The sequence below is a fragment of the Rhinolophus sinicus genome, chromosome 13, assembly GCF_057876585.1.
Source record: "Rhinolophus sinicus isolate RSI-liver-muscle chromosome 13, RSI-T2T, whole genome shotgun sequence".
Lineage (NCBI taxonomy): Eukaryota > Metazoa > Chordata > Mammalia > Chiroptera > Rhinolophidae > Rhinolophus > Rhinolophus sinicus.
This window is the reverse complement of record NC_142513.1, coordinates 62,238,716-62,266,318: the sequence shown is the minus strand read 5'-3', so window position 1 is coordinate 62,266,318 and position 27,603 is coordinate 62,238,716. Positions and strand designations below refer to the sequence as shown.

Below are 27,603 nucleotides of genomic sequence, written 5' to 3'. Positions count from 1 at the left end.
GCGAACCCGGCTGGCGGCTCCGGCCGCCGCTCCCTCCAGCGCGCAGCCTCCGCTAGCTCTGCCCCCAGCGCTGCAGCCGCGACCCGGGACCGCGCGGACGTGGCCTTCCCCGAGCCCCGGCGGCGCCCCGCTCTCATTCTCCGGCAAGGCACCCCCTTGGCGCGCCCGCCGCGCCCCTCCCCGGGCCCGCCCCTCCGTCCCGGAGCGCCCTGCCTGCCTGCGCGCCCCGGCAGGCGACGATGGGGAGGCCGAGCTCGGCTCTGTGCCGCCGGCTCCTCGGCCCGCCCTGCTCACTGCCCCCAAGCCCGTGACGCGGCGGCGGCGGCCGAGACACAAAGCCCAAGGCTGGGGCCGCCCGGGGGCTGAGGCCACGTCCCGGGGTCGCCGCAAGCACCGGCGCCATGCGAGCCTGTGCCGGCTGCCCGATGCCCCGGAGGCGGCTGCGCGCCCGCCCGGGCCGCCTTGTGCCCGCGGCGTCACGCAGGTGAGGGCAGACCCTGAGCCGGGGGCAGAGCCGCAGCCGCCCCAGCCCAGGTGAGCAGCTCGGCACCGAACCGGCTGCCCGGGAGGCGGGGACCGGTGGGCGCCGAAGGCTTCCCGAGGCGCGGCAGCCGAGGCCGTGCGGACCACGGCTGGAGAGGCGCGGGAGACCCGCGGGAGGCACTGACCCTGCTCCGGCGGAGCCTCGGAGGTAACTTCGGAAGCCGGGCTGGGTGAGGGGCGGGAGCGCACGCGTGCGTGTGTGCCAGTGCGCGGTGTGGGCGCTGGTGCCCGCGGGCCGGCTCTGGATTCACCGAAGTCCTCTCGGCTTCGGAGCACTGCGGGCCGCCGGGCCCTCTCTGCTGCGCTCCGGGCGGTGGGGAAAGGTGTGTGGGGTGCTGGGCTCGGCCAAAGCTGGTGGACAGATCAGGGGCTCTGGAAGAGAAACAGAAGAAAAGGACCATGCAGTTTGGGGCAAGTTTTCATGGCTGCAAATTCACTTTTAGAAAGCGGTATCTTGAGGGTTAAGTGTATCAGCTCTGTGTGTACGAGGCCTGGCACGTCAGGCGCAGAGGAAGATGGAAAGCTGGACAGACCCGGCGGGACCACCAGTGCGTCCAGTTCCTCAACCCAGATTTCCACGCACGTTGGCGTGGAGTGGGAGTGTGGTTCTTCCTGAGGAGACGGGGGTTTCAACTTTACCCTCCAGAACGCAGGCCTGGCCTGGCCGCGCCGTCTGGCTCGGGCACCCCACCTGCCCGCTGCCCTCCAGAGCCATCACTTGCCTGCTGTCCAGGAGGCCAGGGCTTGTGGTGGCATCTGAGCTTCCCTGTGCCTGTGCTCAGCCCAGCCGGGCAGTCCACACGGGACGACGGTGTGATGGTTGTGTTCAGGCACTCTTCTTGGGGGGGACCAAGTACGGTTTGCTGAAGACCGACGGGGTCTCTGCTGTAAATAGGTTTCTCTGGAGCATGGGCGTCGTCGTGGGGGGTGGTAGAGTCCGCGCTGCCGCCCTCAGGGCTGTGGCTGGGAGCTTTACTGCTGGTCTGGGCTCTGATTTTGTGCACACCATGGAGAGCTGCCAAGAGGAGTCTGCAGCAGCGCGTGTGGCCGGCTGTGCACCCCTTTCTCCAGCAGACGAGCTGCCGCCGCCACCACCCCCCTCTCCCTGATGGAGATGGTGGGTAAGTGCCCCTCCTTCCTTCCCTTTTCTGTGACCACCGGCATCTAGGAGCCCGCCCCGCAGGTAGAAGCCAGCAGACTGCTGTGGTCACATGGTGCTTCCAACGAGCCTGGCAGCAGTATTTGGGGTGCTATTGAAATAACAGAAGGGGGACAGGGAGAATAGGCTACCTGGGCCCTCGGGACAGCTGTACAATCCCCTTTAATGGGCTTTTTTCTTGTTTATCAGACGAAGGTGGAGCAGGAACCAGAGGGCAGTTCACAGAAAGAGCAAATGTAGAGCTTTTCTTCGGTTGCTGGAGCCTGGAGGGAAAACATTAAATGTCTGATAAATAAACTCTGGATTTATTGTGTCGGAGAGATTTGGATAGATCTGGGGCCAAGTGACAGTAAATGTCAGTTGCTAGGGAAAGAATACATCAGTTTATTTGCATTTCTGATGAGTTTGGTGAGGAAGTGTCGGCCACTTAATACTTGGAAGACAGACAAAGGTTTCTTTGTCCATGGGGGTCCTTTTTGAATTTTACATATATAATGCCATTTTTCCCTGGCCAATGCTAGGTGCAAAATTGATGTGATTTTCCAGCTTCTAAAAGCCTTTGTATTTATTAACTCTTTGATACTCCCTCTGAAACACCCATACTCCTGTGAGGTGAAGGTGTCTGCCTGCCCCTATCCACAGCCAGCAGAACTGGTCTGGGGCTTTTCTCCCACAGGATCCCTAAGTAAGCTCTTTGCTGAATCTGGACAAACGGGAAGCAGAGACCAGTGTTGCGGCGATGGCTTCGTGCCTGCTGGGCAGGCATCTGACGACCAGGAGAAGGAAGGGGAGGCCCAGCTCTCTGCTCCAGCCACGTGCTGACGTGTCTTCTCAAGCTGGGACAATGTCCCAGGTTCCTCTGTGAGGATATTGCTAAAGCCCACTCATTAGCTTTTCCCACTGACATGTGGATCTTAGTGTTTGGAGCTTACCTGCAGGCTCGGTGTAAATGAAAGGAAAAAAAAGAGAAGAAAGAGGGGTATGGAGTTCAGAGACAGGCAGAGGCAGTTGGCAACCAGCCTCAGGCATGCTTCTAATTCATTACGCGATCTTGGTAAGTTACCAGCTGTTCTGCACATTTATTTTCACCTGTATAAAATGAGAAAGCATCAGAACAGATGATTATTTTTTTTCTCTTCTCTCTCTCTTTTAAAAGTTGAATGCTTTAAATTAAATATTATATGAAAGTTAAGTATACGAAACAGGTTAGAGTGAGGGAGGGGCACGGCAGCCTGCTTACTCCCAGGTGACTTCTGCAGCCCCCTTTGGGAACCCCTAATGACTCCCCAGAACACAGTTTGAAAATCCCTGGAAGGCTTCTCTATAGAAGATGGCATATCCCTCTGTGTCTGAAGTGAAATATTGTGGCTGCCTAGTTCTGTTACAATGTGTCACGTGCTTAGTTCTGTTACAATGTGTCACGTGCCTAGTTCTGTTACAATGTGTCACGTGCCTAGTTCTGTTACAATGTGTCACGTGCCTAGTTCTGTTACAATGTGTCACGTGCCTAGTTCTGTGTTACAATGTGTCACATACTTTCACTTGCATCTGATCCTCCTTGGTGGCTGGCTAAACCCCTGCACCGTGAGCTCCCAGAGGACCATAACCTTTTCAGCCCTAAATCTCCCAAATCTCACACAGTACCCGGCTCATAAGTAGGTGCTGAGTAAATACTTGCTGAATGGATGAGGAAATGAGGAGGGAGTAAAGTTATTTTGACTGAATAAGGACAGATGGGTGGACCCACTACAGGGTGACTATCAAGAGGGCAGGGACTTGGTTTATTTGTTGCTCTTGCCAGTGCCCAGAACACTGCCTGGCACGGGCAGACCTTGGCTCACTGTAAGGAAACCTGGTTAAAGTTGTTAACTGGGGACTGGGCTGCTCCAAGAGGTCACAAGTGACATATGTGTGGTGGTTATTCACCGTTATGAAGATTCTGGGTCTCCTGGGCACGTGCAAGGTTGCGCTTCCCTGATCCCCAGAAGGCAGGTGTGGCTGTGTGCCTGGCCTGGCTGGAGGAATGCGCCCGGGAGCTCCGAGATTACAGGTGCCTCACCATGCTCTCCCTTGCCTCTCCTCCAGTGATGGTGGCTGCTGCCTCAGCCCGGGAAGGGGTGCGGAGCAGGGCCCCAGCTCACTTGTACTGGAAAAGAAATATACCGTTGGTGTTTGAAGCCCCTGGAATCTAGGGGCTGCTTGTTGCTGCAGCCTAACACAGCCTGTCCTAACCGAGGCGACGTTCAGGGCTGAGGATAATGCTGGCTTTGCAGCAGAACCTTCCCAGACAGCAGTGCTATGCGGGAAGGCCAGGGGTTGCTCAGACAGGGTTTCATGGGGACCAGGACCCAGGTGTGATTGCCACATTGAGGCAAGTGGTTGTCAGTTGTGCTGGTTGGACAGCTCATTTGGTGGTATATCCTGGCTAGCCTTTCAGAGAAGGACCCATGATAACCAAAGCCTGATATATAAGCCATAAAACACTGGTTTAATAGTTTAGTGGGAAGAAAGTGTATCTGATAAATGTGTTCACTGATCAGAGAGAAATGCCCATTAGAAGCCAGGTAATAAAAAGAAACTGCTTGGTGAGCTTGGACTTAAAGTTAGGACAGTTAGTGGGATGAGCTGAGGGCCAGTGTCCCACGGCTGGGACGTGCTGACGTGTCCTTCTTCACCTGCTTAATGGACTACGGCCTTAACGCAGTGCATCATTTAATACCGTCCCTAGAGCGTGATTTGTTGAACACAATTGCTGTGTGAGTTTTCGGGCGCTCTGAGCGCCCTTCCATGCCCTCGGCCAATGAGAGCGTCCACGACCGCTGCTCCTACTGCTCTGCTGTGAGAACAGCGCATCGCAACAGCTCTCAGCCGATGAGCCCTCGGCCGCCATCTCTACCTTGAGCGTCTTCCTCGGTGCGCACGCCATCTGCGCCCCTTCTTCTTCTGGTGAGCAGTTTGACGTCCAGTGGCTGATGTGCAGTGACCAGGACACTGCAGCCTCTGTGGATGACACTGGGGTTTGGAGGAAGAAGTTTTATGCAGGATGTCCCACAAGCACGTTTTATGGTGACTTCAGGAGACTTCAGTCAACACAGCTGAGAAAATAAACCAAAAAAGGTTAACAGACCAATAGGGACCGGCGGATCCGGGGGCCACAAGGGCTTCAGAACATTGGGGAAGCCCAGAGGCCCAGCCAACAGTTGTGAGAAGCCAACCAAGGGAAAGCAGGAATGGGGCCTGTCTACAGAGTTAAGCTGAAGAAAATGGGACATCGTTTGTCAGTGTGGGGGTGAGTGGGGTGGGGACTGCTGTGGGCCCTTCCTTTGTGTCCCCATTGCTATGGGAACACTTTGACGCTGTGTTATGACCGACCCTTTGCTGGTCTGCCTCTCCCACTACCCTGTGGGGCCTGGAGGAATGGGACAGCACCATGATCGTTTGTCCTGGTGACTAGCACAAGGTCTGTCACACGTTGGGCAGTTCAATAAAAGCTGTCAAGTGAAGGAGGGAATGAATGACGCGCTGGATGATTCAGGCTCAGGGACAGGAGGGCGGCCGGCTCTACAGCTGCCACAGGAAGGAAACAAATCGAATGATTCAGTCCCCACAACCTCGGTCTGAGTCAACGGTACGGAGAAGACTTTAGCCGAGAGATGGCGTCTAGAGTGAGGGCAAGGCTTCTGTTCTTTTCTGCCTTGGAGTACAGGGACCCTCACCTTGACAAGCACACAAGCCACTGGGAATTACTGAAAGAAGACCCGTGGGTCACCAGCACCGAGGTGTCCAGTCCAGAATTCCCAAGCAGTTGTTAGCACGTCAGCCATGCTGGAGCCTCTTGGGGGTCTTTATGATGCAGAGTCCAGGCCTGAGCTTCAGTCTGTCCTGTGTTTTACAAGTGCTGTTGTGAGCTACAGGAGGAAGGGGATATTCTGTCAGCCGTGTCCCCATCAACAAGGAGGACCGGGTGCCACAGCTGGGTCCCAGAGTGGATGCTTGCAGATCTGGGATGGAAGAACCATCTTCAAATCCTGGAAGAGCTGCCCTTTCCAAAGGGGTTCGAGTTCTGTGTGTCCTGGGCCAGGGCTCGCCCTGCGGGTGGAAGAACAGCCTCCTGGGAATGTGGAAAAGGTGACTTCTCTGTGTGAGGCCATCAGGCCCAGCTGGCGCAGGTCAGGCTGCCACGAGCTCTGAGAATGTGGACAGGGAGGTGACAGTGTGGCCTTCCACGTTTCTAGGGCTCTGGGATACATTTCAGAAGGACAGTACGGGACAGTCCTGTGCACATCACCCGTTGCCATTACCCATGGCTGCCAGTCAGGAGAGGGTCTGACTGACGGGCGGAACAAACCAGGTCTTGTGTTGTCAATTTGGCAAAGCATTTGCCCTCCAAGGACTGAGGCCTTCCTGCTGTGTCTACGTAGATACGAGAATGGATGTGGACATGGTACCTTATGTTACTTAGCAAGAGAGACTTGGCAGGTGGGACTAAGGATTCTGAAGCTGGGAGCTATGCTGGATTATCTGCTGGGCCCAGTGGAGTCACAAGAGTCTATGAACTGGGAAGAGGAGGCAGGAGAGTTAGGGCAGGAGATGTGACCATGGGAGCAGAGGCCGGGACGGTGTAACCGCTGGGGCCAGCAGCCTCCGGGAACTGGGCAATGCCAGGAAACGGACTCTCCCCTACAGCCTCTGGGAGGAAAGCCAGCCAGCTACACACTGACATTAGCCCAGTAAAACCCACGCTGGACTCCTGACTGCTAGAACTCTAAGACGGTAACCTGCCTTGTTCTGAGCCAATGTGTTTGTGGGAATTTGTTACAACAGCAGCAGGAAACTAAACGACACAACCACTATAATGACCAGCAATTGCCACCTCAGTGTGGGGAGGAAAGGGAACTTGGCCGAAGCAGAGGCATAACTGTATCTGGCTTCTTCTGGGCCCAGGACATGCCCTGGAGAATCAGATCAGAGTTTCACTTCGGTCAGTGTTTCTTGAATCCTAAACTCTACCCTCTCTAAACTGAGCCCAAGGGTTCCATGGACCCAAGTTTGGGAAACACAAGGACATTTCAACACTGTCCCAAAAGCACACCAGGCACAGAGGTCACAGAGTCATACCCGGTTATAAGGTGGCCACATAATGGATCTAGAATATGCATTTATATTTTTCACTGAACTGACAACAAATCAAAACAAAACAGAGAAATGGCTTACCTCTGAGAACATGCGGCAGAAGGGTCAGGAGAACTTTCTTCAAGAAAGAATGAACCAGAGGATTCTTATGCTGTTAGGCAACACTGGCTTCCCTGGACAAAATAAAATAAAATAAAATAAAAATGCATCTGTACCTCTTCATTCCAGCTGCGGGCATCTGGTCTGGGCCTCAGCCCTTCCTGGGAGGTCAAAGGTCAGGGGGCATGCTGACCTTCATGTGGAGAGAGGACAAGTCAGTGGAGCTCTGACCTTCCATTATTATTGCTTCACTCCAATGGAACACGAGCAATGCCTCAGCATTAGGAAGCGAGTTTTAGAGACATTTTGATCAAGTCATCATTCCAGAGCTAAATATTGTCTCAGAGATAATGTACTAAGTAGTATTTCTTTTGATATTTATAAAGTACCTTGATTAACCAACCCCACATGCCAGTCAGGCTTCTGTCTCAGGGCCTTTGCACGTGCTGTTCCCTCTGCCTGGGACACCCGCCTTCCTCCTCAAGGAGGGAGGGTAGGTACGTGATTTGCTCCACTACCTATTTGGGAACTTCATTCAAATACCACCTTTCCCATGAGGACTTCTCTGATCATCTTATTTAAAATGGCACCTCCCACCCGCCCTGTACTTTCCGCCCTCCTCTATTTTTCTCCATAGCACTTTCTGCCATTTAACATACTTTACATTTTATTTGTTTGTTTTGCTTATCATCTGTCTCCCCACCTAGAATATAAGCTCGTGAGGGTGGGTTTCTTTTGTCGGCTTTATATTCTGCTACATTTCCACTCGCGAAAACAGTGCAATGCCTTTTACAAGTATTTTTGAATGAATAAATGGACGTCTCGTTTACCCTGTTAGTCACCTCCGAAGTGAGAGAATGGATATCTTCCTCTTCTAGACGAGAAAACCAAATATCAGAGATCATAATTGACTTTCCCAAGTTTCCGTTGCTGGCATTTGCCTGCCAATCCTCTCTTTATTTTTTATTAGAAAATCACAAATTCAGAACATTTAAGTGACGTAGACTTGAAAGGAAGAGAAAAGCACCAGCGACAATTACTAAACATTTCGGTGCACAGACAATTTGACATATTACAATATGCCACTTAGCAGCGTGCTTTTCCACTTAAGAATACGACATTAAAGACCAAACATGTCAATAAATATGTTTCTGCAACATGATTTATTAACGCGGCGTGGCATTTCATCATCTCGATGGACTCCAGTTTTATATAAGCACTTGGGTGCAAAGGTTACTGCTGATTTTTTCTTCTTATAAGCGGATGCATTTTTTAGCACTTTTCCTTTACACACATCCGATTATTTCCTTTAGATAAACACTTAGAAGTGTGGATATGTTTTATTTTAAAAATATGCATATTTTAAGTTTTACTGTGGACGACTTCCTGTAGTCGTCACATGAATTTGGCATCTCCAACAATACATACGGACACGTGCTGTATACACACACACACGTCCCACGGCAAGTTCACTCAGACCCCAGAGCTTGTGAGCTGATGTCTCTCCTTTGCTCTTTTAAGCCTAGGCTTGGCTTTAAGCAGATTTGTCTTCAGGTCACACTTCTCGCTCTCAGAGGCATTTCTCCTTTTCCTCACTTCTCCAGAACACACTGCAGAGTGGCAGTGCCGCCTTCCCTGGGCTGCTGTCCACGTTCACGTACAGCAGGGCGCACAGTAGGCGGTCAGGCTGCCGTGGTCTCCTCCATCCTCCCCCAGCGTGAGCCTGGGCGGTAATCCTCCCTCCCACACAGGCCTGGTCTGTAGCTGACGGGGGCTCCTACCCCACACTGGGCCCCGGACACCTCACGTCACGTGTCTGGACTGTCTGGTCGCTTCTCCTCTCAGGTCCTGTCTCCTCACCTGTGAACGGGGAGTGCCCTCCCCACAGCAGAGCTGGTGGTGTGGTCCTGCGCCGGGCGGCACTGCGCTCTGCAGGCTGGGTCCCATCACACTGTTACGGAGCCTAGAAATCCGCCGTTCCGAGCCCCCTCCCCTCATCCCTCCATGGTTTTCACCGCCGTGTTGTAGAAAGTCTACATGGCGTTTCTCTGCGATGACGAGCCCTCACGTGCACACATCCACACATCACGCGTGTATCTATCTGTGCACCCGTTCACACGGGGGCTTGGGGGGGCATGGGCCCACCTCCAGCCATTCAGAAACCCCCCAACTTTGGCTTTAAGAAAAAAATGACTCAGGTTTAGCATATCACTGTTTCCTTGACCCACTTCGGGACACACTGGGCCTCGGTTTTCCAAATTCTTTTCTGACCTGGGATTAATAACTGTCCAGCCTTGCACAGTAGATGAAGCGGAGAAAGGCCTCAGGGCAGAGGCCTGGCTTCTCCCAGGAGGTGCCCAGGCTGCAAATCCTGTCTGCCCCTCACCTGTCAGCCAACAGCAGACGTGCAGGAGGCCCGTGCCCGTGTGAAGAACTCACCTGAGAAAGTACTTTGTGTCACGGAAGCCATCCAGTCCAGTGGCCGAAGCTGACGCTGCTCTTCCCTGCTCTGCGTTCATTCCACGGCCTCCGCGCTGCTTTCTGTGCTGTTTATTTACTTGGAGGGCAAGGGTGACAGACTGTCCCCGCCTCTTGGCACGGAGGGCCTGCCCCCAGACGGCACGATGGCTGGGCCGGGCCGCGCTGCACAGGACGTGGGTTCCTGTGACTTGTACGGCAGGGACACACCTCTCAGGGCTTCGCTGCCTTATCTACACAAGAAAATCCAAACCATGGTGTCTGCGTGTCCCTGCGGGTTTTTGGGAGTGCACGCCAGTGTGTACAGCAGCCCATCGCGACACTGCCCTCAGGACGCAGACAGCCATTGCCGGCAACAGCTGGCATTTAACCCAAAGAGGAGACACTGGTGCCCTGGAAAGCGGGCGGGGCCTGCGTGGGCTGAGTCAGCTCTGAAATGGAGAGCCGGCCATCCACACGCCTCCGCTAAGCAGGGTGTGACCGGGGACGCTAACCATGTATGATTGGATGCTTCCTCGTCAATCTCAGGACCTGGGTCCATGCTTACCAATAAGGAGCTGTGCTTTCTCTTATGAAATTCTGTTACACTTTTGGTTCCATGTTTTTAATGTTTCCATCCAAGATTCATTAATGCAGCTTTGTCTTTCCATCCAAAGGAAGGCTTATTATTGTTTGGTGATTAGCAAGTAGGAATTGTAGGAATTTTAGAAAAGAAGGGAAATAAAAAAGAAAACATAAAAATTACCTATAAAAAGTAAGAACGGTGGCTGAATGGGAAGGGGGATGGGAACATTCTAGATCTCTGTAACTGGTTTTGTTTACTACACATTTGTCAAAACTTTGGCAAATGCACACTTAAGGTCTGTGTACTCCAATGTAGGTAAATCTTACATTAAAGGACAAACTATAAACAATTATTGAAGTTGGGTTAATGATATGCGCGCACAATGAAATGTGTAGGGGGAAGTGTGCATGTGTCTGCAATTGGCTTTGAAGTGCATTCAAAAAATAAGATGGTTGATGAAGGATCGATAGGTGACAAAGCAAATAGAGCACGATGTTAATGGCACATCCAGATGGTGGGCATACTGGTGCTCGCCACAGAATTCTTTCAACTTTGCTCTGTGTTTGAAAATTTGCATAATATAATATTGAGGGACAGATTACTAATTCAGAAAAAAAAATCCGTATTTACAATCCAAATGTAAGCAGCGTTAACATTTTAGTGTACATTATTTTCTTTCATTTTCATGTCCAAGAATATATAATTTCATATAATTAAGATCTCATTATATGTACAGATTTATTTTCATATCTTTTCATTCAATATTGTATCACAGTTTTCCTGAGTCATAAAAAGGCTTCACTGTGTAGTTGTTAGATTAAGGTATAATTTACATACAGTAAAAATCATACATTTTAGCATACAGTTCCGTGAGTTTTGGCAAATGCATAGTCAGGTAATCACCACCCCAATGAAACAATTCCGTCATCCCTGAAAATTTCTCCGTGTCCCTTTGTAGTCAGCTCCTTGCCTCACATCCAGCCCCTGGCAACCACGGATCTGATTTCCAGAATGTCACCAAAATGGAATCGTGTAGTACGTAGACTTCTGACTCTGGCTTCTTTCCCTCGTCACAGTACATGTGAGCTGCGTCCACGTTGGGGCCTGTACTACTGAGGATATGTCCCGTTTCACTGATGAGTATTCCGCTGTAAGGACACACATCGATATAACTGCGAAGTCTGTAAGAAGTCACGTACATCGTAACATGCTTCATTTACGAGTTCCGCCCCTCGGGGACTATTTCAGAGGTTTCACGTTTTCACTATTACAGATGCCATCACAGTGAATATCTCTATGTAGAAATCGTTGTCATTGATCATTGATTGAAGGTAGGGTCCTAGGAAAGGGATTCCAAGGTCGTAGGGTATAAATACTCTTCAAAGATCTTAATATACTTTAAATGATTACAAAGTCTTTCCTCGCATGTCTTCATGTGGCTTGTAAGCTTGACTTAAAACTCCACTGATGTTTATAATCCTTTCCCTCTCTTTTTCGATGTTGTCACTGTAGAACTGACTGGAAGTTTCCGTGTGCTCAACGGGCCTCTGCAGTCCTACAGCATGGAGGCTGGTCAGGACACCTCCCTCTTCCTGGTGAAGATCTTGGAGGAGCTGGACAGCAAGCAGAACACCGTCTCCTACCAGGACCTGTGCAAGTCCCTGTGTGCCCGCTTCGACCTGTCGCAGCTCGCCAAGCTGAGAAGCGTGCTCTTCTACACGGCTTGCCTCGACCCCAACTTCCCAGCCACGTTGTTCAAAGACAAGATGAAATGTACCGTGAATAACCAGCAATCAAAGAAAATCATGGTGGCAGCAGACATCGTGACAATATTCAACCTGATCCAAATGAATGGCGGTGCCGCCAAGGAGAAGCTGCCCACCGGCCGGCAGAAAGTACACAAGAAGGAGGCGTCCTTCGAATCGTGCAGGTCGGACGCGGACACCTGCAACGTGGCCGAGTGTGAGCCCCTCAACTGTGAGCTGGGCGAGCGGCCCTTCGGCCGGGGCTATGCCGCCCGGCAGGACTCCAAGTGCCGGAAGATGGACTGCAAGGACTGCCCGCAGTTCGTGCCCGCCTCCGAGCCCAACTTCCTGCTGGGCGTCAGCAAAGAGGCGAAAGCCCGCGCCGCGTCCCTGGACAGGCTGCAGGCCCTGGCCCCGTACTCGGTCGCCAGCCCTCAGCCCTGCGAGATGCAGAGGACCTACTTTCCCATGAACATCGAGAACGAGTCCATCTCGGACCAGGACTCGCTGCCCATCACCCCGGGCATCAAAGACACATTCATCTCCAATGACGAGTCCTTCGTGGTCCAGTCCTGCATCCAGAAAAGGACCATCTTCAAAGAGGACTTTCACAATCTGATGACCGTGTCCCCCGGTTTGGTCGGCCCCGCTAGCAAGGCAGAGGGGGAGCAAGGGGAGCCCCAGGGCCGGAAGGAACCCCACAAGACACCCTTCTTCAATCACAGCTTTGAAATGCCCTACAACAGCCAGTACCTGAGTCCCGTGTACTCCCCTGTCCCTGACAAAAGGCGGGCAAAGCATGAAAGCTTAGATGACCTTCAAGCCTCCACGTATTTTGGACCCACGCCCGTGATGGGGACCCAGGAGGCCAGGCGCTGTCCCGGGAGGCCTGGCAAGCAGACCCCCTGGCCGGCCAAAAGCTGGAGCCTAAATACGGAAGAAGTCCCTGACTTTGAACGGTCCTTTTTCAGCAGGAATCCTTCCGAGGAGAAGCTACGCTACCCAAACTCCAGCAGCCACACACCCGCCTTCCCAGCCCCGGACCGGCACCCGGCCTACCTCACGCCAAAGGACCAACCGCCAATGCTCCCCGTTGGCTACGCAGCAAAACCCAACGGGCTCAAACCTAAAGAGATCTCATCCCCCGCTGACCTGGAGAAGCATGAGCCCGTCAAAAAGTTCAGAGACAAGGGCATCGGCTGCAGCAGCGGGCAGCTGAGCTCGGACACCAGCAGCGTGGGCACCCAGACCGAGCGGCACGTGCTGGAGCCCAAGAAATGCACAGACGGGTGTGGCTCGGGGCAGGGCAAGTACGCGGACAGGCACACCGCGAAGCAGTCGGACGACGACTCGGAGGTTGTCAGCGACGACATCAGTGACATTTTCCGATTCCTCGACGATATGAGTATCAGCGGCTCGACGGGCGTGATCCAGTCGTCCTGCTATAACAGCACAGGGTCCTTGTCTCAGCTCCACAAGTCGGACTGCGACAGCTCCCCGGAGCGCAACCTACCCCAGATCGCCAATGGGCTTCCTGGCAGCAAGGGCGAGCAGGGCCACAGGCCTGAAACCAGCCACCGCTCGGAAGAGGAGCTGAAGACCAGTGTGTGCAAACTGGTGCTCAGGATTGGGGAGATTGAACGGAAGCTCGAGTCACTATCGGGGGTCCGCGAGGAAATCTCCCAGGTGTTGGGCAAACTAAATAAATTGGACCAGAAAATGCAGCAGCCCGAGAAGGCGAGTGTGCAGATGGACCTGAATTCTCTGACCAGTGAGGCCCCGTCTGACGACAGCGCCTCTCCCCGTGTGTTCCGTGCACACAGCGGCTCCCGCGGACCCACACTGGACAGCAGTGCCCACTGGTGCTGCTCTGACGCCAGCGGGAGCAATAGCGAAAGCCTCCGAGTCAAGGCCTTAAAGAAAAGCCTCTTCACCAGGCCGTCCTCCAGGTCGCTGACTGAGGAGAACAGCGCCACAGAGTCCAAAATCGCCAGCATGTCCAACTCGCCCAGGGACTGGCGCACGGTCACGTACACCGGCCGCGCGGGCCTCGGCGAGGAGGAGGCCAAAGACAGAGGCCCTGGCGAGAGCAAGGACTGGCATCGGAAGTCGAAAGAGGTAAGTGCTGCATAAGCTCACATACCGCGCGGTGTGCGGCTCCTCCCACCTCGAGGGTCACGGGAACCGAGAGCGAGGCCGCCCTTCCAGGCGTGGCAGGTCTCCCGCAGACCAGGCCGCACAGCGCAGGCGGGTAGCCGGTCAGCTGTGAGGGGCTCCCGTCATGCTGCTAAAAGCTGGAGAGAGGACGGCTGGAGACTAGACAGGTGGTGGGGACCAGGTCGCCATCGAGCGGGAATTGTGGCAGAGCGGGCACGTGTCTTCCTGTCCTGTCTGTACTGAGACAGCAGGGTGCAGGCAGAGGAGAGGAGGGAACGGCAGGAAAGCGTGCGGGCTCTCGGTCCTGTGCATGGACCTGTTGCCTGCAAGGTGTCCCTTCTTAGCAGGTATGTTTGCATTACCATGTTTCCCCGAAAATAAGACCTAGCCGGACCATCAGCTCTAATGCGTCTTTTGGAGCCAAAATTAAATTATTTTATTATAAGACCGGGTCTTATATAATATAAGACCCGGTCTCATATAATACAATACAATATAATGTAAGACCAGGTCTTATATTAATTTTGGCTCCAAAAGACGCATTAGAGCTGATGGTCCGGCTAGGCCTTATTTTCGGGGAAACACGGTATAAGATCAATAGATGACGAGTGAGAAAGCACAGTAAATAAGGAAATTACGAGCGTTCCACCACCCAAGGACGGTCGTAAGGACGTGTCTTCCTTTGGTAGTTTCTTTCCCCCACGGTTGTATGTTCTGCTCTTTTCACGTGAGCCTGAGTGTTTCTGTATCATCATAACTGCCATTCCCGTCAGTCCTAGAGGCGGGGCACACACATGCACCCAGTTCTCTCTCATCTCGTCCCCCACAGTGTGGAGGGCTGCGTCGGGGGACATGTGGCTGCTCTTCTTCATTCTAGCTGGGTTACGAGGGAACCCTTTCTGGCCCAAGTGGTACAATTTCACTTCGTTGCTTATCTCATTCCCTTCCTGGCGTCTGAAGGTCAGTGCACAGACAGGGCCTCCCGAGGCTCAGAGGGCCCGGCCCTCAGACAGGAGGGCAGGTGGTGCGGGCTGCAGACGTGCACGGCAGGAAAGGGGGCTGGGTTCACCCCATGGTGCCAAGAAGAAAAAGCTTGGGACACCGGCTCTAAGGGAGTTTTCAGGCTCCAAAGTCGGGGAACAGAGTAGTTTCAAGAGTGAATTTTGTTTTCTGACCCCAAGGCAACCTCTGGTGTCTGTGCTGGCCACAGCTCTGTCCTGTAGACAATTACAACATGGTGCTGAGAGAAAGCAGAGGGCAGTACCTGAGGGGGCTCACGGGGTCCTCCCCTCTAGCCGTTCTCACTGTCCCTGAGCTCCAGCTCTGCCAGATTTCTGGTGCCATAGGGGTAGTTAGCATTGAAAAGCGGCCATTTAGAAGAGTGAATGGTTAGGCACATCTATAGAAACACCAAGTTAAGCTGAAGTAGCCATGCCTCCAACCTATAAACAGCAGAGCCTTGTGAAACCAGCAGAAACTGCCAGAAGCTTAGGAGTCACTTGAAGTACCTAGCCCAGAGTTGCTGATGTTTGGCCCGAGTCACCTTCCCCCATCACCTGTGTGACCCCATTCCTGCCTCTCTCCCTCCCAGTAGGTGGACGGCTCTGGCCACCTCGGGGCGGATCTGTGGTGCGATGAGCCCTGCCCACCCTCTGAGCTGCGGTCCCACTTCTCAAACTGCTCTCGGCCAGTCCCCCCCCCACGTCTACCCATGTGTCAACCAGGCTTTTCTGTTGCTTCAAAGCCAGTGCCCCCCTCCCCATGCTGGGGTCGCCATTCTAGCAATTCCCGGAGCTGACAGGCCTCTCTGGGCTTTGACCTCACATCCACTGGCCCTGTGGATTTGTCTTCTCTGTTTCTTGCATCTCTACCTCCCTTTCCTTTAAATCCCAGCCCCCTGACCATGCAGTCGAAGCCCTGGGATTTGGGGCACATTTATAACTGGTCTCTTCACTTACGTCTTGCACTTTCCACCCCCCTCACAGGCGCCCCCACAGTCCTAAAGCTGCACTGTGGGTGTGTGGTGCCTCCTGTTCTGGCTCCTATTTGCTTCAGCGAAACGTTTCAAACCCCTGAGACAGGCCTTCGAAGCCCAGGAACCATCCCGTCCGTCCCCTCAGTAGGACGGCTCTCATTCCCCCAGACCGGGCTGCTGAGCCCCACGTGGCCCGTCTGCCTCAGGCTCTCCATGCGCGTTCGTTCACTCAGTCAGTACTAACGGCCAGCTGCCAGACCGGGCCATTACCCTCCGGCCAACCTTTCTTAGTGGGCTCTGGCCGTTGAGACGTCTTGTCCCCTCTCCATGCTGACCTGGGCCCTGTGTTCCCCGCGAGGCCGTCACACTCATCAGCCTCTGCAGTCTCCCGGGATCACTGCTGGCCTCACCTGTCGCCCTCAGCCTTCTTGGTTCAGATACAGTAGATTCGAACTCATGGTTAAAAATCTACTGTGTACACGCACTGCCTGCCAAGTGAGGCCCGAGCTCCTCTGTGTGGGAGGGGGAGGTGGGTGTGGCCGGCAGGACGTGAGAACAGGCTCAAGTCCTGGCTCTGCCACTTACTGGCTGTGTGACATTGGGTCAGCCCCCGAACGTCTCCATCCCGGGGATAACAATCGTTGCAACCGGGAACGTTGTTGAGAGACAATGCAGCACAGCACCGAGCACAGCGGTGGACGGTGGACTGTCACCAAGACGGCCGTGGCTGCGGTGCCGTCATTGGCGTGTGCCCCACCCCCGGCTCCCTGCGCCCCATGTCAGGGCAGCTCTGCGAGCGCGGGGTCGTGGTGACGAGCACACTCAGTAAAATCAGTAAAGCCTTAGAACATACTTGGCTTTGACAAGTTCAGAAATAAGAGGCAACCTCATTTTCTTGTCTGGGTTTGGCAGAGCTACCCTGCTCCGTGGGCACCAGGGTCAGCAGTCTGGTGTTTCGGAAGCACTAAATGTGCCAAATCTGGGCAACGGCCCACGGGTGCTGGTGGGCGGGCCGGTGCTGCTGTCCCCAGCCCACGTGTGGGACGCGCGCACACACACACACACACACCTGCTCATCACGTGCTCACACAAACCCTCACTCATTTTCCTCCTCTCACTGGTCAGCCCTCACCTACACTCACTTCCTGTCTGTCCCTTCGCTTTCCGTTGCTCGCACACGCAGCTTTCTGCCTGTTTCACACACACGACTTCTTGTCGTGTACGGCTCCCTCTGACCAACACCACGGGCCTTCCCTTTGCTGGAGCAGTTTTGTCGGTGGGGGGCGGTGAAAAGGCGTCACCTTCCTACCTCCACACTGACTGTCCCCTGATCTCCAAGGCCACGCAGACGTCTCTGGAAATCAGGAGGGGCTCCCGACGGGCACTTTCCAGCTTGGCTTCTTTGTCCCAGAGAAGCAGCGTGGTGCCAGCACGCTCCAGGTGGAAGCTGGAAAAGAAAGAGGGCAGTAGTGGTGGAGCAAACACTCTCGGGAGCCAGAGGCGGAGGCTGACCTCCCAGCCCCAGCCCTTGGCAGCCTGCGCCCCGGGTGCCCCCGAGTCTGTGTGGGCCCCTCTGCCTTACCTGGCATGAGGCTGGGTGCGGCAGTGCGGTGTGCGGGCCTGACACCATCCTGGTTGCCTGGCACGGAAGCACTGGCCCATGAGGACTGCCAGCGCCTCACCCGCTCCTAGACAATGTCCCCAGTACAGCTGCACTTTCTGTCCGTTTGTGAATGCCACTTTGCTCCCTGGAAGTGTATGGGCCTCGAGCTACAGAGTGGGCGGCCGGCCTCCCGGGGGTGCGGGAGACCCCTGGCATCGGGGCCGCCTCCCTGCCCTCCTCTGTGCCCTCTGCAGGCGGACAGACAGTACGACGTGCCCCCGCACCACCGAGCACACAAGCAGCCCAAAGACGGCTTCCTGGTGGAGCAGGTGTTCAGCCCGCACCCCTACCCCGCCTCCCTCAAAGCCCACCTGAAGAACAACCCTCTCTACACGGACATGCGGCTGACCGAGCTGGCCGAGGTGAAGCGGGGCCAGCCCTCCTGGACCATCGAGGAATTTGCCCGGAATGCGGGCGACAAGGGCAAGCTGGCCGCCCTGGACCTGCAGGTGAGCCTCTGGCGTCCCAGGGTGGGGGGGTGGGGGGGGCCTGGCCGCACGGGCAGATGCAGGAGAGACCACGCTGGCCTGTGCCCTCTGACCCACCACGGAATTCTGAACCTTAATGAATCAGAGCCAAGAGTTAACAAGGGGGTGCTGTCTTGTCACTTGTTTGCGAACACTGAGCGGTGGCCAAGCCCCAGGGGTCTGGCGACCGGGGCCATGGACTTTCTAACAATGTGTTTAAGACTCTGTACTGAGCACAGGCTCTCACTCTGCTCCTAAGACCTGAGGCAAATGGTTCCACGAAACACACGCTGATTTCTCCTTCCACATGTAGCATGTGGCATAAGCACATTGTGGGAGCCAAGCTATGGATTATGTTTCTATACAGAGCAGTCCCAGGTAAGAGCCACCCCAAGCTCTGGGACACGGCTGTGCCTGGGGAGTGTTGTCGGGTCCCCACAGGCGAGGCTGGGCTGTGGGCACACCTGCATTGTGGTGGCAGCACCACCTGGTTGGGGCCATGTGCACCACGTCTCTCTGTGTCTCTGTGTCCCCACCTGTGGGCTTAGCGTTGGGGGCAGTGAGAGCACAGTCCCCAGGGGCCAGAAGGACCACACCACTTAAAGGGCAGCTGCAGAAGTGCCCATGGGTTGCTGTGGAATGGGGCCCTGAAATGGCCTCTCTAAAGCAAGGAGGGCGTGGGGGGTGCTGCGTGCTGCAGCGCAAGCCCAGGTTCAGAGCCGCGGCTGTGTCACCTGCAACAGGCACTGCGCCTGCCTCAGCTGCAGGTCCCTCACCTGCTAACCGGGCACAATGACATCTCACTGGCAGTCACTGAGCACTGACAGTGATGGATTCAAGCGCCTGGCATCAAGCATGCCGGGAAGAGGTGTCGGGGGCCCACAAGATGCCGCAGAGCTCCCTCAGCTCAGCAGGCTCGCAGTCGGGGGCGCAGGCGCCTGGGAGGCAGGGCTCAGGCTGGTCAGCTCCGTGGAGGCCCTGAGAAGCTCAGCAACTTGCCCGAGCTCGGACAAGTCCAAGTTCATCCTGGGCCAGCCCACCACCGCCTCTCTACCATCGCACTGTTCTGTTGATGACTTCACTGACATTTGTGTATATTGGGCCCCAAATAACAGCAATTGTGGGTGGTGGCAGACACTCCTCGCCCCTTACCTCCGGTATGTTATGTCCCCATGTGCGCGGCATGTCACTTGTCCCTTCAGGCCCCTTCCTGTCCTGTCATCGTCCTGCTGGCATGGATTGGATTCTCCTGCAGGTGGGTCCCTGTGCAGCTTGGCCACGGTGTCACACGGAGCTCCACTCCCCGGGGGGTAGGGTGCCACGAGCAGCTGGCGAGTCAGAAAGGACCTGGAGGTGTGAATGGTGCGAGTGGGACTAAGCAGCATCTCGCCAGTATCATGGTGACCTCCAAAGGGTCAGGTTGCCTGAATAAGTCACAGACTGAGAAACCGTTTTTTAAAGTTTGGGGATTTAAAGTTCAGGGGAAGGAGGGTGGGAGGTTTGGCCCCTACAGATGCAAGTGATGGTTATAAACATAACAAAATTATGAAGTGTAAAAGGAGATCTTCAGATCAGAGAGCTTTAGGTGACGTCACTTAAAATTCAAGGGAAGGTGGGGCCAGTGGCACGGGATATGGGGAGACAGCAGGCCTGGCCTCCTTGTGCGGCGTTAGCGGGGCTACCAGAGCTCCGAGAAGGCGGGGAGGGCCCCCCCCAGTCTGTTTCCAGAGACTCGGGTGCTGTCTTAGGGCGGCTGCAGTTTCCACACCCCCTTCACAGGGCCCCTGGGGCCGGAGGAGAATGGATCCCCAGTGGTGCCACCTGTGGGCGTAGGGGGAGGTGCGGCCATTTCATTTCCAATGTTGGGCCCTGAGCCCAGCGAGTGTGCTCGCCCGGGTCCCCTGACACCTCGGTATCATCGCTCTGCTACTTGGTGTCTTTAGAGCTTGCAGTTACTAAAAAACCTAATTAAAAATATTTTATTTCACAGGCTGAATCCCAGCCTATACAGTGTGTACAACTACGAAGGAAGCCAATTTCCTTCTTTCTGAGCAGGAGCAACAGGACAAATCTGATGTTTGGCTTACACACCACCTCCCTCTGGGGCCAGCCGGGGACGAGACGGAGTTGTTCCCACCTCCATGGCCGGCGCCTGCTTCCCCCTGAACCCCACCTTCGTGTCTGTGCTGCCGTCACCGTCTTGGGTCCATCTCTCCACTCTAGAGTGTCCATTAAATTGCCCAGAGGGTCAGATAATGCCTAGTGCCCATGGAGGGCAGAGCTTTGGGGGGCGGGGCTGTGGCTCAAACGTAAGGACACACGTGCCGACAGCCAGAGCTGGGCCGTAGCAGAACAGCTCAGGGCAGGTCAGGGGGACGGGGCTCTGCGGACCTCAGACGATGCTGTGGTGGGCGTTTCCTGCAGAGCCTGGACAGAGCGCCCTACACTCCTTGGAAGGACATCCAGTATGGGGGTGTCCTGTTTCTCAGGAGGGGCATTCTGGGGGCCAGCGCTGCTTTCCACCCTTCCAGATAACATGAAAAACTGGACAGCAGTCTTTACACATTACATCTCAGTGAGGAAGGGGGCACGGGAGAATTTCGGTGAGCCCCAAGTCCCATTCTCTTTCCATTATGGCATTTGTGTAGCATATACTAGAACAGGGGTGGCAAACTCTTGGTGGCAAGGGCCACACAGTGCTTCAGTTCTTACGGCAGTTGAAGTCTGGGTCATAACTGCTCTGCCACTGTCACAAAAAAGCAGCTCTAGACAATTTGCAAATGACTGAAATGTTATTTTTGGACACTGAGATTTGACTTTCATGTAATTTTCATGTATCACAAAATATTCTTTGATTCCCGCCCCCCCAGCCTGTTAAAAACAAACATGTACCTCTTAGCCTGTGCGTCCGTACAGACAGGTAGCGGGCAGGTTTGGTCCACGGCTGCGGCCCTTGAGCCCTGTCCCAGGAGACAGTCAGCAACGAGAGCAGGAAGGGAGCCGGAGGCGTCCCCCGCAGGAAGCAGAGGGGACCTTTGGCGGTGGTGAGCGCAGGGTCAGAGCATGTGAAGTGCCCAAGAACCAGCTCCCACGTGAGGCTCCTGCTGCCCTTGGATCTGAAGGTCAAGGGAAGGGGGCTGTTTCTGGAACCCTCTGAGACCCACAGCTCTGGGTGCCTCATGGGAACTGAGCCGCTGCCCCTGAACGGAACTGCAGCCCATCAGGGAGGGGGTCCCAGGAGGAAACACCCATCCCCACTGCGCGAACCCACCTGGGAGCCTCGTGATGCCTCCCTGTGTGCCAGACTCCTGGAGCCGCAGAGCAGGCGGAGATGAGCAGAGAACAGATCTGAAAGACAGGCAGAGAATGGCCGGCATGGGTTAGAGTTATCAATATTCCACCAGTAACATGGTCTGACGAAGTTTGGGAAGGGTTTGTTTTGTAACTGTGTGTGTGTGTGTGTGTGAGATTTTTAACATGCCCGTATTTATGAGCATTTAACAGTCCAAGAAAATCTTTGAAATGTGTGTTTCAAAGACTTAGGTGACCTCACTTGGTACGGCCATGTGCTGTTGCTTTTATGTGACACATCTAATTAAATGCTGGCCATAAAATGAGAACACTGCCTTTCTTTATGGAAATGGATGATAACCATCCACGGGAATGGGACGCACAGGCCAGGCAGGTTAAACACAGTATTTCTCCCGCAGGCAGTTCCTCAGTCCCAGGGAGCCTGGGCGACAGATGCAGTGGGGGCGTCCCTCTGGGGGGCTGCACCTGGTGTGGGGACAGCCGACCACGCAGCTGTACACCTTGGCTTTGAGCCGTGGCCGGACCTGCTCAGACAGGGGTTTGACAAGGAACTATTTTACGTTTTGTTTGAACTGCTTACTTGGGAGGGGCCTTTTAATTTTCAGCAGGCGCTTTTCTGAGGCCTGCGGACTGAATCGGAGCGATGTGCCAGCCCTGCTCCGTTCAGACAGCTCCGTTCTTAGGGACCGTGCGTGGCGCATACTCGTCCCTGACGTCTGCTTCTCCCGCAGTGGGGCCAGCCCGTTCTTGGTCGTTTGCCCTTGCGTTTCAGCTTCATGTATCTCGGCCCTGTTTTGCTTGCTCGTAGACAAGACCCATGGATCCGCTGGGTCACAATATCATGGTGTTTGTAGTGAGGGGTGGGCAGGTGCGACCTGTGCCATGTGGGCGCCTGAGTCCTTCGCAGCCTGTCTCGGGCGGGGCTGGCGGGCAGTGCTGCTCGGCGGTCGTCTAACTGCCAGCTGCAGATCACCCTTAGGTGCTTCTGGAGTGAGGATGGTCGGAATGTCTTCGGCCTGGTATTTCTAACATCTCCTCTTCACTTTTAGACGCAAGAATCTTTAAATCCAAACAACCTGGAATACTGGATGGAAGACATTTACACTCCCGGCTACGACTCACTACTGAAACGTAAAGAAGCCGAGTTCAGAAGAGCCAAGGTCTGCAAGATGGCGGCTCTCATCGCTGCCGCCGCCTGCACCGTCATCCTCGTCATCGTGGTGCCCATCTGCACAATGAAGTCGTGAGCCGTGGATGCCGCGTGCGTGCAGCGTGGGACGGCCGGTGTCCTGCCCAGTAGTTTAGACGCGTGCGGCGGTGTGGCGACCGTTTGTTGAAACAGATGAAACTCTGGCGGCGTTTCTGCAAATGGTCTTCAGCAGGTACGCATTCTAGCGAGAAACCTGTGTATCTGTGAGCTTTGACTTCATGACACGCGGACGCGCTTTTAGAAGTGCAACAGCTTTTCCTACCAAGAGAATGTGACGCACAAGCAGTGACACAAATGGACTTCCAAACAAAACAAAAAAAAACGAAGAAGAAGAGGAAGGAATATCAATCCCATCCTTTCCATTTTGGTGAAGGTTCCTGGTGGGGAATACATCATCCAGACGATATTTCATACAGGCCTTTTGGGGAGAAGCTGAGGGAGACGGCAGGATCAGAAGGAAGAGGATGCGCTCCATGTTCCTAGTGTTCTTAGACCCCTGCAGGTGAAGTAAGAGGGCGGCTGTCCCTTGTCTGCTGACTTGTATCAAGGGCTACTGACTTTTCGCTCTTGCCCTTCTGTCATTATGATCGTCATTGCAGATCTTCGTGGAAACACTTTGGACCTTCTTCGTGGTACCCAGGGTGGGGAGGAGCGGAGCCGTCGAATCAGCCATGGGTGAAGCGTGCTCTCTCTGCACCACAGGCCAAGGCATTCGGGCCAGGAGACCTTCCTGTTCCCACCCCAAGGGGTGGGAGAGCTGCTTGCTAACAGTGTAAGGTCAATATTTGGAAATCATGCCCCCCCCCGCCCCTAAGTGGCCTCCCCACTCTTGCTTTGGTGTGTGGCTCCATTCCTGACCTTCCATCTTCTGGGGGAACCAGATATTCTGCTTCTCGCTCGTGAGCTGGAGTTTGGAACTTGCCCTTGTGCCTTGAGGAGCAGAGACGATGGCTACACTCTGATATTCTAGCTGTAAACCCTGGTTTCCGTGCACCACTAATGGCAGCCATTTCCAGTGGCTTAAACGAGATGGTGAGAGCTTGTCAGGAATATGATGAAGGCACTGAGGTCCTCAACAACCCCAGCTCACTCCAGAGTTCTGAATACTTGTCAGCAGTGCAAAAAATATTCTCTATTTAACCGTTTATCTATCTACAGGTCTATCGAAATACCGAACTTTGGTTTATCGTCTTCTCTGTTAAATACCTTGACAGCAAGATTTCTCCAGTGTACAGGAAGCCATTGTAATTTCATCAGAGTTTGTTCTCCACCTGTTGAATGGTGTTTTGACATAACTGGGCTGAAAGAATCCTTTTCAGCATTTGAGTCTAATGCCACGTTATAGGAGAAAGAAAACTGACTGACAGAAACTAGCTACCTTAATTCTTCTGAGAACAAGGTGGGATATAAATAAATGCTGGTAGTAAGAATAATCACTCTGGGTGATGTAATAAATTCCTGAAAGAGGTTCGGGAAGCATCTCAGATTCTAAAGCAATAGAAGCCCAGCATCCACCCCCAAAACGTCCAAATAATGCTTAGCTTGCTGTGTCTCATTCATTCTTGTTCACCGTAAGGCGTAGTCTGAACATTCCATGCTGTTCACAGTAAGGGATGGATGCTTTCATCTGTAGTGAACCTTTATTTTTAGAGGTCTTCACAATAGCTATTTCATTCTCATGTTTATGTGTGCATTTTCAACTAGGTGACTGAAACTTACGCCTTAGTACGGAAAACTGAGGATTTATAATTAAAAATGAAAAAAAAAGTCACATATATTACTGTCTGTTGTAAGAATTTTAGTCTTTCGGTGCTCAGTTTGGGGTTGGGCACATTAAATAAGGTGGTTCTTTTCTTTTCTTTTTGCACCACAGGGGTTACTAGATTACCACCCTTGGGAGTTGGGCGCTGCCATTCCAAGCCTCCCCCCGGGCAACCTGTTGCCACTGTCTCCCCTTTACCACAGACTAGGGCCTGATGGCACCAGAGACAGGTAGTTCCCAAGCTCTTGCCCTATGGTGTGCAAAGAAGTGGAGACACGCTGACCCAGGAGAAGAAAACCCTGTCAAACCCCAGCCGGACACCTCATCGGCGAGCTGGGACCGTAGGGAAGGACCAAACCACTACTGCCACTGCCCTTGGGTGACTGTTCCTAATGGGCCCTGTTTGGGTCACGTACCTAGCTACCTAGGCCGGGTGTCACTATGAGCCCTGCCCCACGCATGGCTGGGAAGGGACCCTGTAGAATCTGTTCTGATCCTCTCACAGCTGGGGAGGTAATGCGATAAATTTAGTTCTGCTCTAAGTCCAGAAGAGCTTTGAAATCAGCTCATCTTTGCCACATACAGGAAATGTCCAGACCTGGTAATACCCCTGGAAACCAGACAATGACGGCCCACAGGCGAGACGGTTTCCTCTGGAAAGGGGTCTCCTCAGCCTGATGGCTCTGAGTCTGGTGTCAAGTTATGGACCTTTGCCATGGCTGAAGCTGATGGACGGCTGGGGTCTTGGGATCTGGAGAGGGTGAGGTTCATGGTTGGGTTCTATCTCTCCATGGACCCCAAGCTGGTCACAGCCTTCTTTCCCTGGACCCAGACTCTCTCTAGCTCCTCGTGCCTCTATTTGCAGATTGGGGCAAGCCCGGAGTGCGGCTGGGAAGGAGACATCGGCCCTGCCCTCTAAAATTCACCTCTCATCTGCTGCTGCTGTGAGCTCCCTGCAGTGACATAGGGACTGGCCTAGCCTCTGTCCTGCGTGCCATCGTCCACCACACTCTTAGGCATTTTCACACAAAGTGTCATTTCTTGTGCCTGAGCCTAAAATCACTACACTATCAAAATTCACCTCATTTCTCAAAAAACGAACAATCAGATGTTATTATTTAAGGGATTACTTTGAAATCAGATCCCCTTAGCCAGGATTAGATTCAGAATCATTGCATCCTCTTTTCCAGTCTGAATTTGCTTTGAACTCAGCCTTGCAGAAAAGCAAAAATATTTCCCAGCTCATGATTTTCAGATATCTTATACCAAGTACCCCCTTCTTTAAATTGCAAATACAATTAAGCAAATCACACTTATATCACCCATGACTAGCTATTCACAAATTGCTAGTATTTTAGGGCATGCGGCTATGTGACTGCTATCTGCAAGGCTAGTTTAATAGATGTGCTAAAACCCACTGTTTTGAATGTGCCATAAATTCTCACACCCGTACTGGAATCTAGGCAGTGCTGTTTTGTTTACAGTTTATCAATACGAGAGCAATGGCTCTTCATTTTTTTTTTTTTTAAACAAAAACAGCTCTGCCAACAGTGAATGATTCTAAGTTGATAAAAATTAGTGAATGTTGAAATTCAACATGCTTCATCTTATAACCAATCTGCAACAATATTGTGGTCAATTGTGTGAATACCAAATCAGTATATACTGTATATTATACTTCGGAAATTTGTACTTACAGGCAAAGAGACTAGCACTTGTTGGTAGGGTTGGGGAAAAGGGTATTGGATATTTCTTAACCGTGAGAAATGCAACAAACTTCCTTATTTATGCCTTATGAATAAACGGGTGTGAAATGTAAGGTGAAGTTTCTGCGTGAGGCTCCAAAGGAACAGGCGTCCGTGAGGCAGTGACTTGTCCTTTCTGTGTTTGTCCTGTACAGCTCAGCACACTCTCGGTGCTTGATCAACGTTATATACTACCGATAACTAAGCACATTTTTAGATCTTTTTTTAAATGGCTTGTGTAAAATTTGGTTAATGTACAACGGTTGGTTTGAAGCTATCATGTAAAATCTGCCTCTCCAAATATAATAAAAAATAAACTCAAACATTATATCTTGCAGTGGGATTTTATTCTACGGATACATTACAGGGCTCAGTTTTATGCACAACTCCTAAGTACCCAGCAGCTCGATGAGGTTTCCCATTTCGCACACATCCATGGACTCAGCATCCATGTCAAAACCCAAAGCATTGGAGCGCCCCAGAAGCCTCCTGCACACCCCTTCCAGTTCAAACCTTGCAAAGAAAAATGAGTTTTCTGACTTCTCAGGGCACATGCTAGTTTTGCCTGTTTTATGCTCAGTGTAAATGCATTCATGCATTGTGTCGTCTTTTGTGTCTATTGCTCAGTGTGATGTTGTGGGAACATCCAGGCTGTTGTGTGTGGCTGTAGTTCTCTCACTCTTTCTGCACTGACTGGCTGGGAATACAGCACAATTGGTTTAGCCCTTCTTCCGCTGACAGGCTTTTGAGTAGCATCCAGTCTGGGGCTATGCAAATTGCCGTGTCTTCAGGTGTGTCTGTGTGTATTTCTGCCCTCGCCGTACCTCGGAGAAAAACTGCTGAATCGCGAGGTTGGCACACGTTTGTCTGAGTAGACGCTGCCCAAGCTTTCCAGCGCGGCTGTGCCGTCTCCACGGCCGTGGGCAGTGCATGGGAGTGCCTGCCACACATACATGACAGACACTATTTTGCATCCCGTGACATGCATTTTCACTCTCTTAGTGGTGTCCTTTCGATCGATGCAAGTTCTTTATTTTAGTATAGAAATGTATCCCTTTCTTCCATTATGATTGGCATTTTGAGTCCTATTTAAGAATAATCTTTACAGGCTCCACGGTCAGTCAAGAAGATGCTATTTCTTCTAGAAGCTTTGTTGTTTTACTTTCCACGGTTAGATCTGTACTCCTGGAATTGATATTAATACCTGGTGTGAGGTTGGGGGTTAAGATATGTTATTTGCAGCGTCACTTATTACAGAGATCACCTTTCCCCTCTGCCATGTCTGATGGGTGCATCTACGGTTTCCTGGACTTTTTCTCCATTTGTCGATTCACCTGTTCTTGTGTAAACACAACACCAACAGAATGTTTTCATCCCAGACACATTAAGTCACCCCTCACTGTGGCGTACAGGACTGATAGCTGACTTGGGCAGAAGCCTTAGCACATTTCTCACTTGGGAAACCATATCACGGAGTATGTGGAAGAGAGAATTCACCCAGCTTCTTGTATCTCATTCTGCCATTCACAAATGCCACTGAGTCCCCTCCCTGAGTCATTCAAGAAAAGTGATTAGACACAGGTCACAGCA

General features: G+C 53.0%; 2 protein-coding genes across 3 annotated transcripts in view; one reads left to right on the top strand and one right to left on the bottom strand.

Annotated features, from left to right (window-relative positions):
* Positions 1–27,603, bottom strand: part of LOC109453648 (treslin-like) — a 162,508-nt gene that overhangs the window by 80,403 nt on the left and 54,502 nt on the right. The window contains exons 4-13 of the mRNA XM_088789403.1: positions 21,256–21,332; positions 20,877–21,100; positions 19,137–19,331; positions 17,164–17,301; positions 6,917–7,008; positions 5,419–5,791; positions 4,599–4,797; positions 3,629–3,848; positions 1,266–2,791; positions 669–915 (exon numbers count right to left, since the gene is read on the bottom strand). The gene's annotated coding sequence lies outside the window, so the exon portion shown is untranslated. The remainder of the gene's footprint in view (positions 1–668; positions 916–1,265; positions 2,792–3,628; positions 3,849–4,598; positions 4,798–5,418; positions 5,792–6,916; positions 7,009–17,163; positions 17,302–19,136; positions 19,332–20,876; positions 21,101–21,255; positions 21,333–27,603) is intronic.
* MINAR1 (membrane integral NOTCH2 associated receptor 1) lies at positions 348–26,343 on the top strand. 2 transcript variants are annotated; one of them, XM_074317692.2, is made up of 4 exons: positions 348–484; positions 11,490–13,840; positions 17,712–17,966; positions 22,346–26,343. In XM_074317692.2, exons 2-4 carry the CDS (start codon positions 11,540–11,542, stop codon positions 22,541–22,543), a joined length of 2,754 nt encoding a protein of 917 aa, XP_074173793.2. In that variant the 5' UTR covers positions 348–484; positions 11,490–11,539; the 3' UTR covers positions 22,544–26,343. The 2 variants fall into 2 exon arrangements, with proteins under 2 accessions (XP_074173793.2, XP_019599076.3); XM_019743517.3 differs by lacking the exon at positions 348–484 and adding an exon at positions 558–691.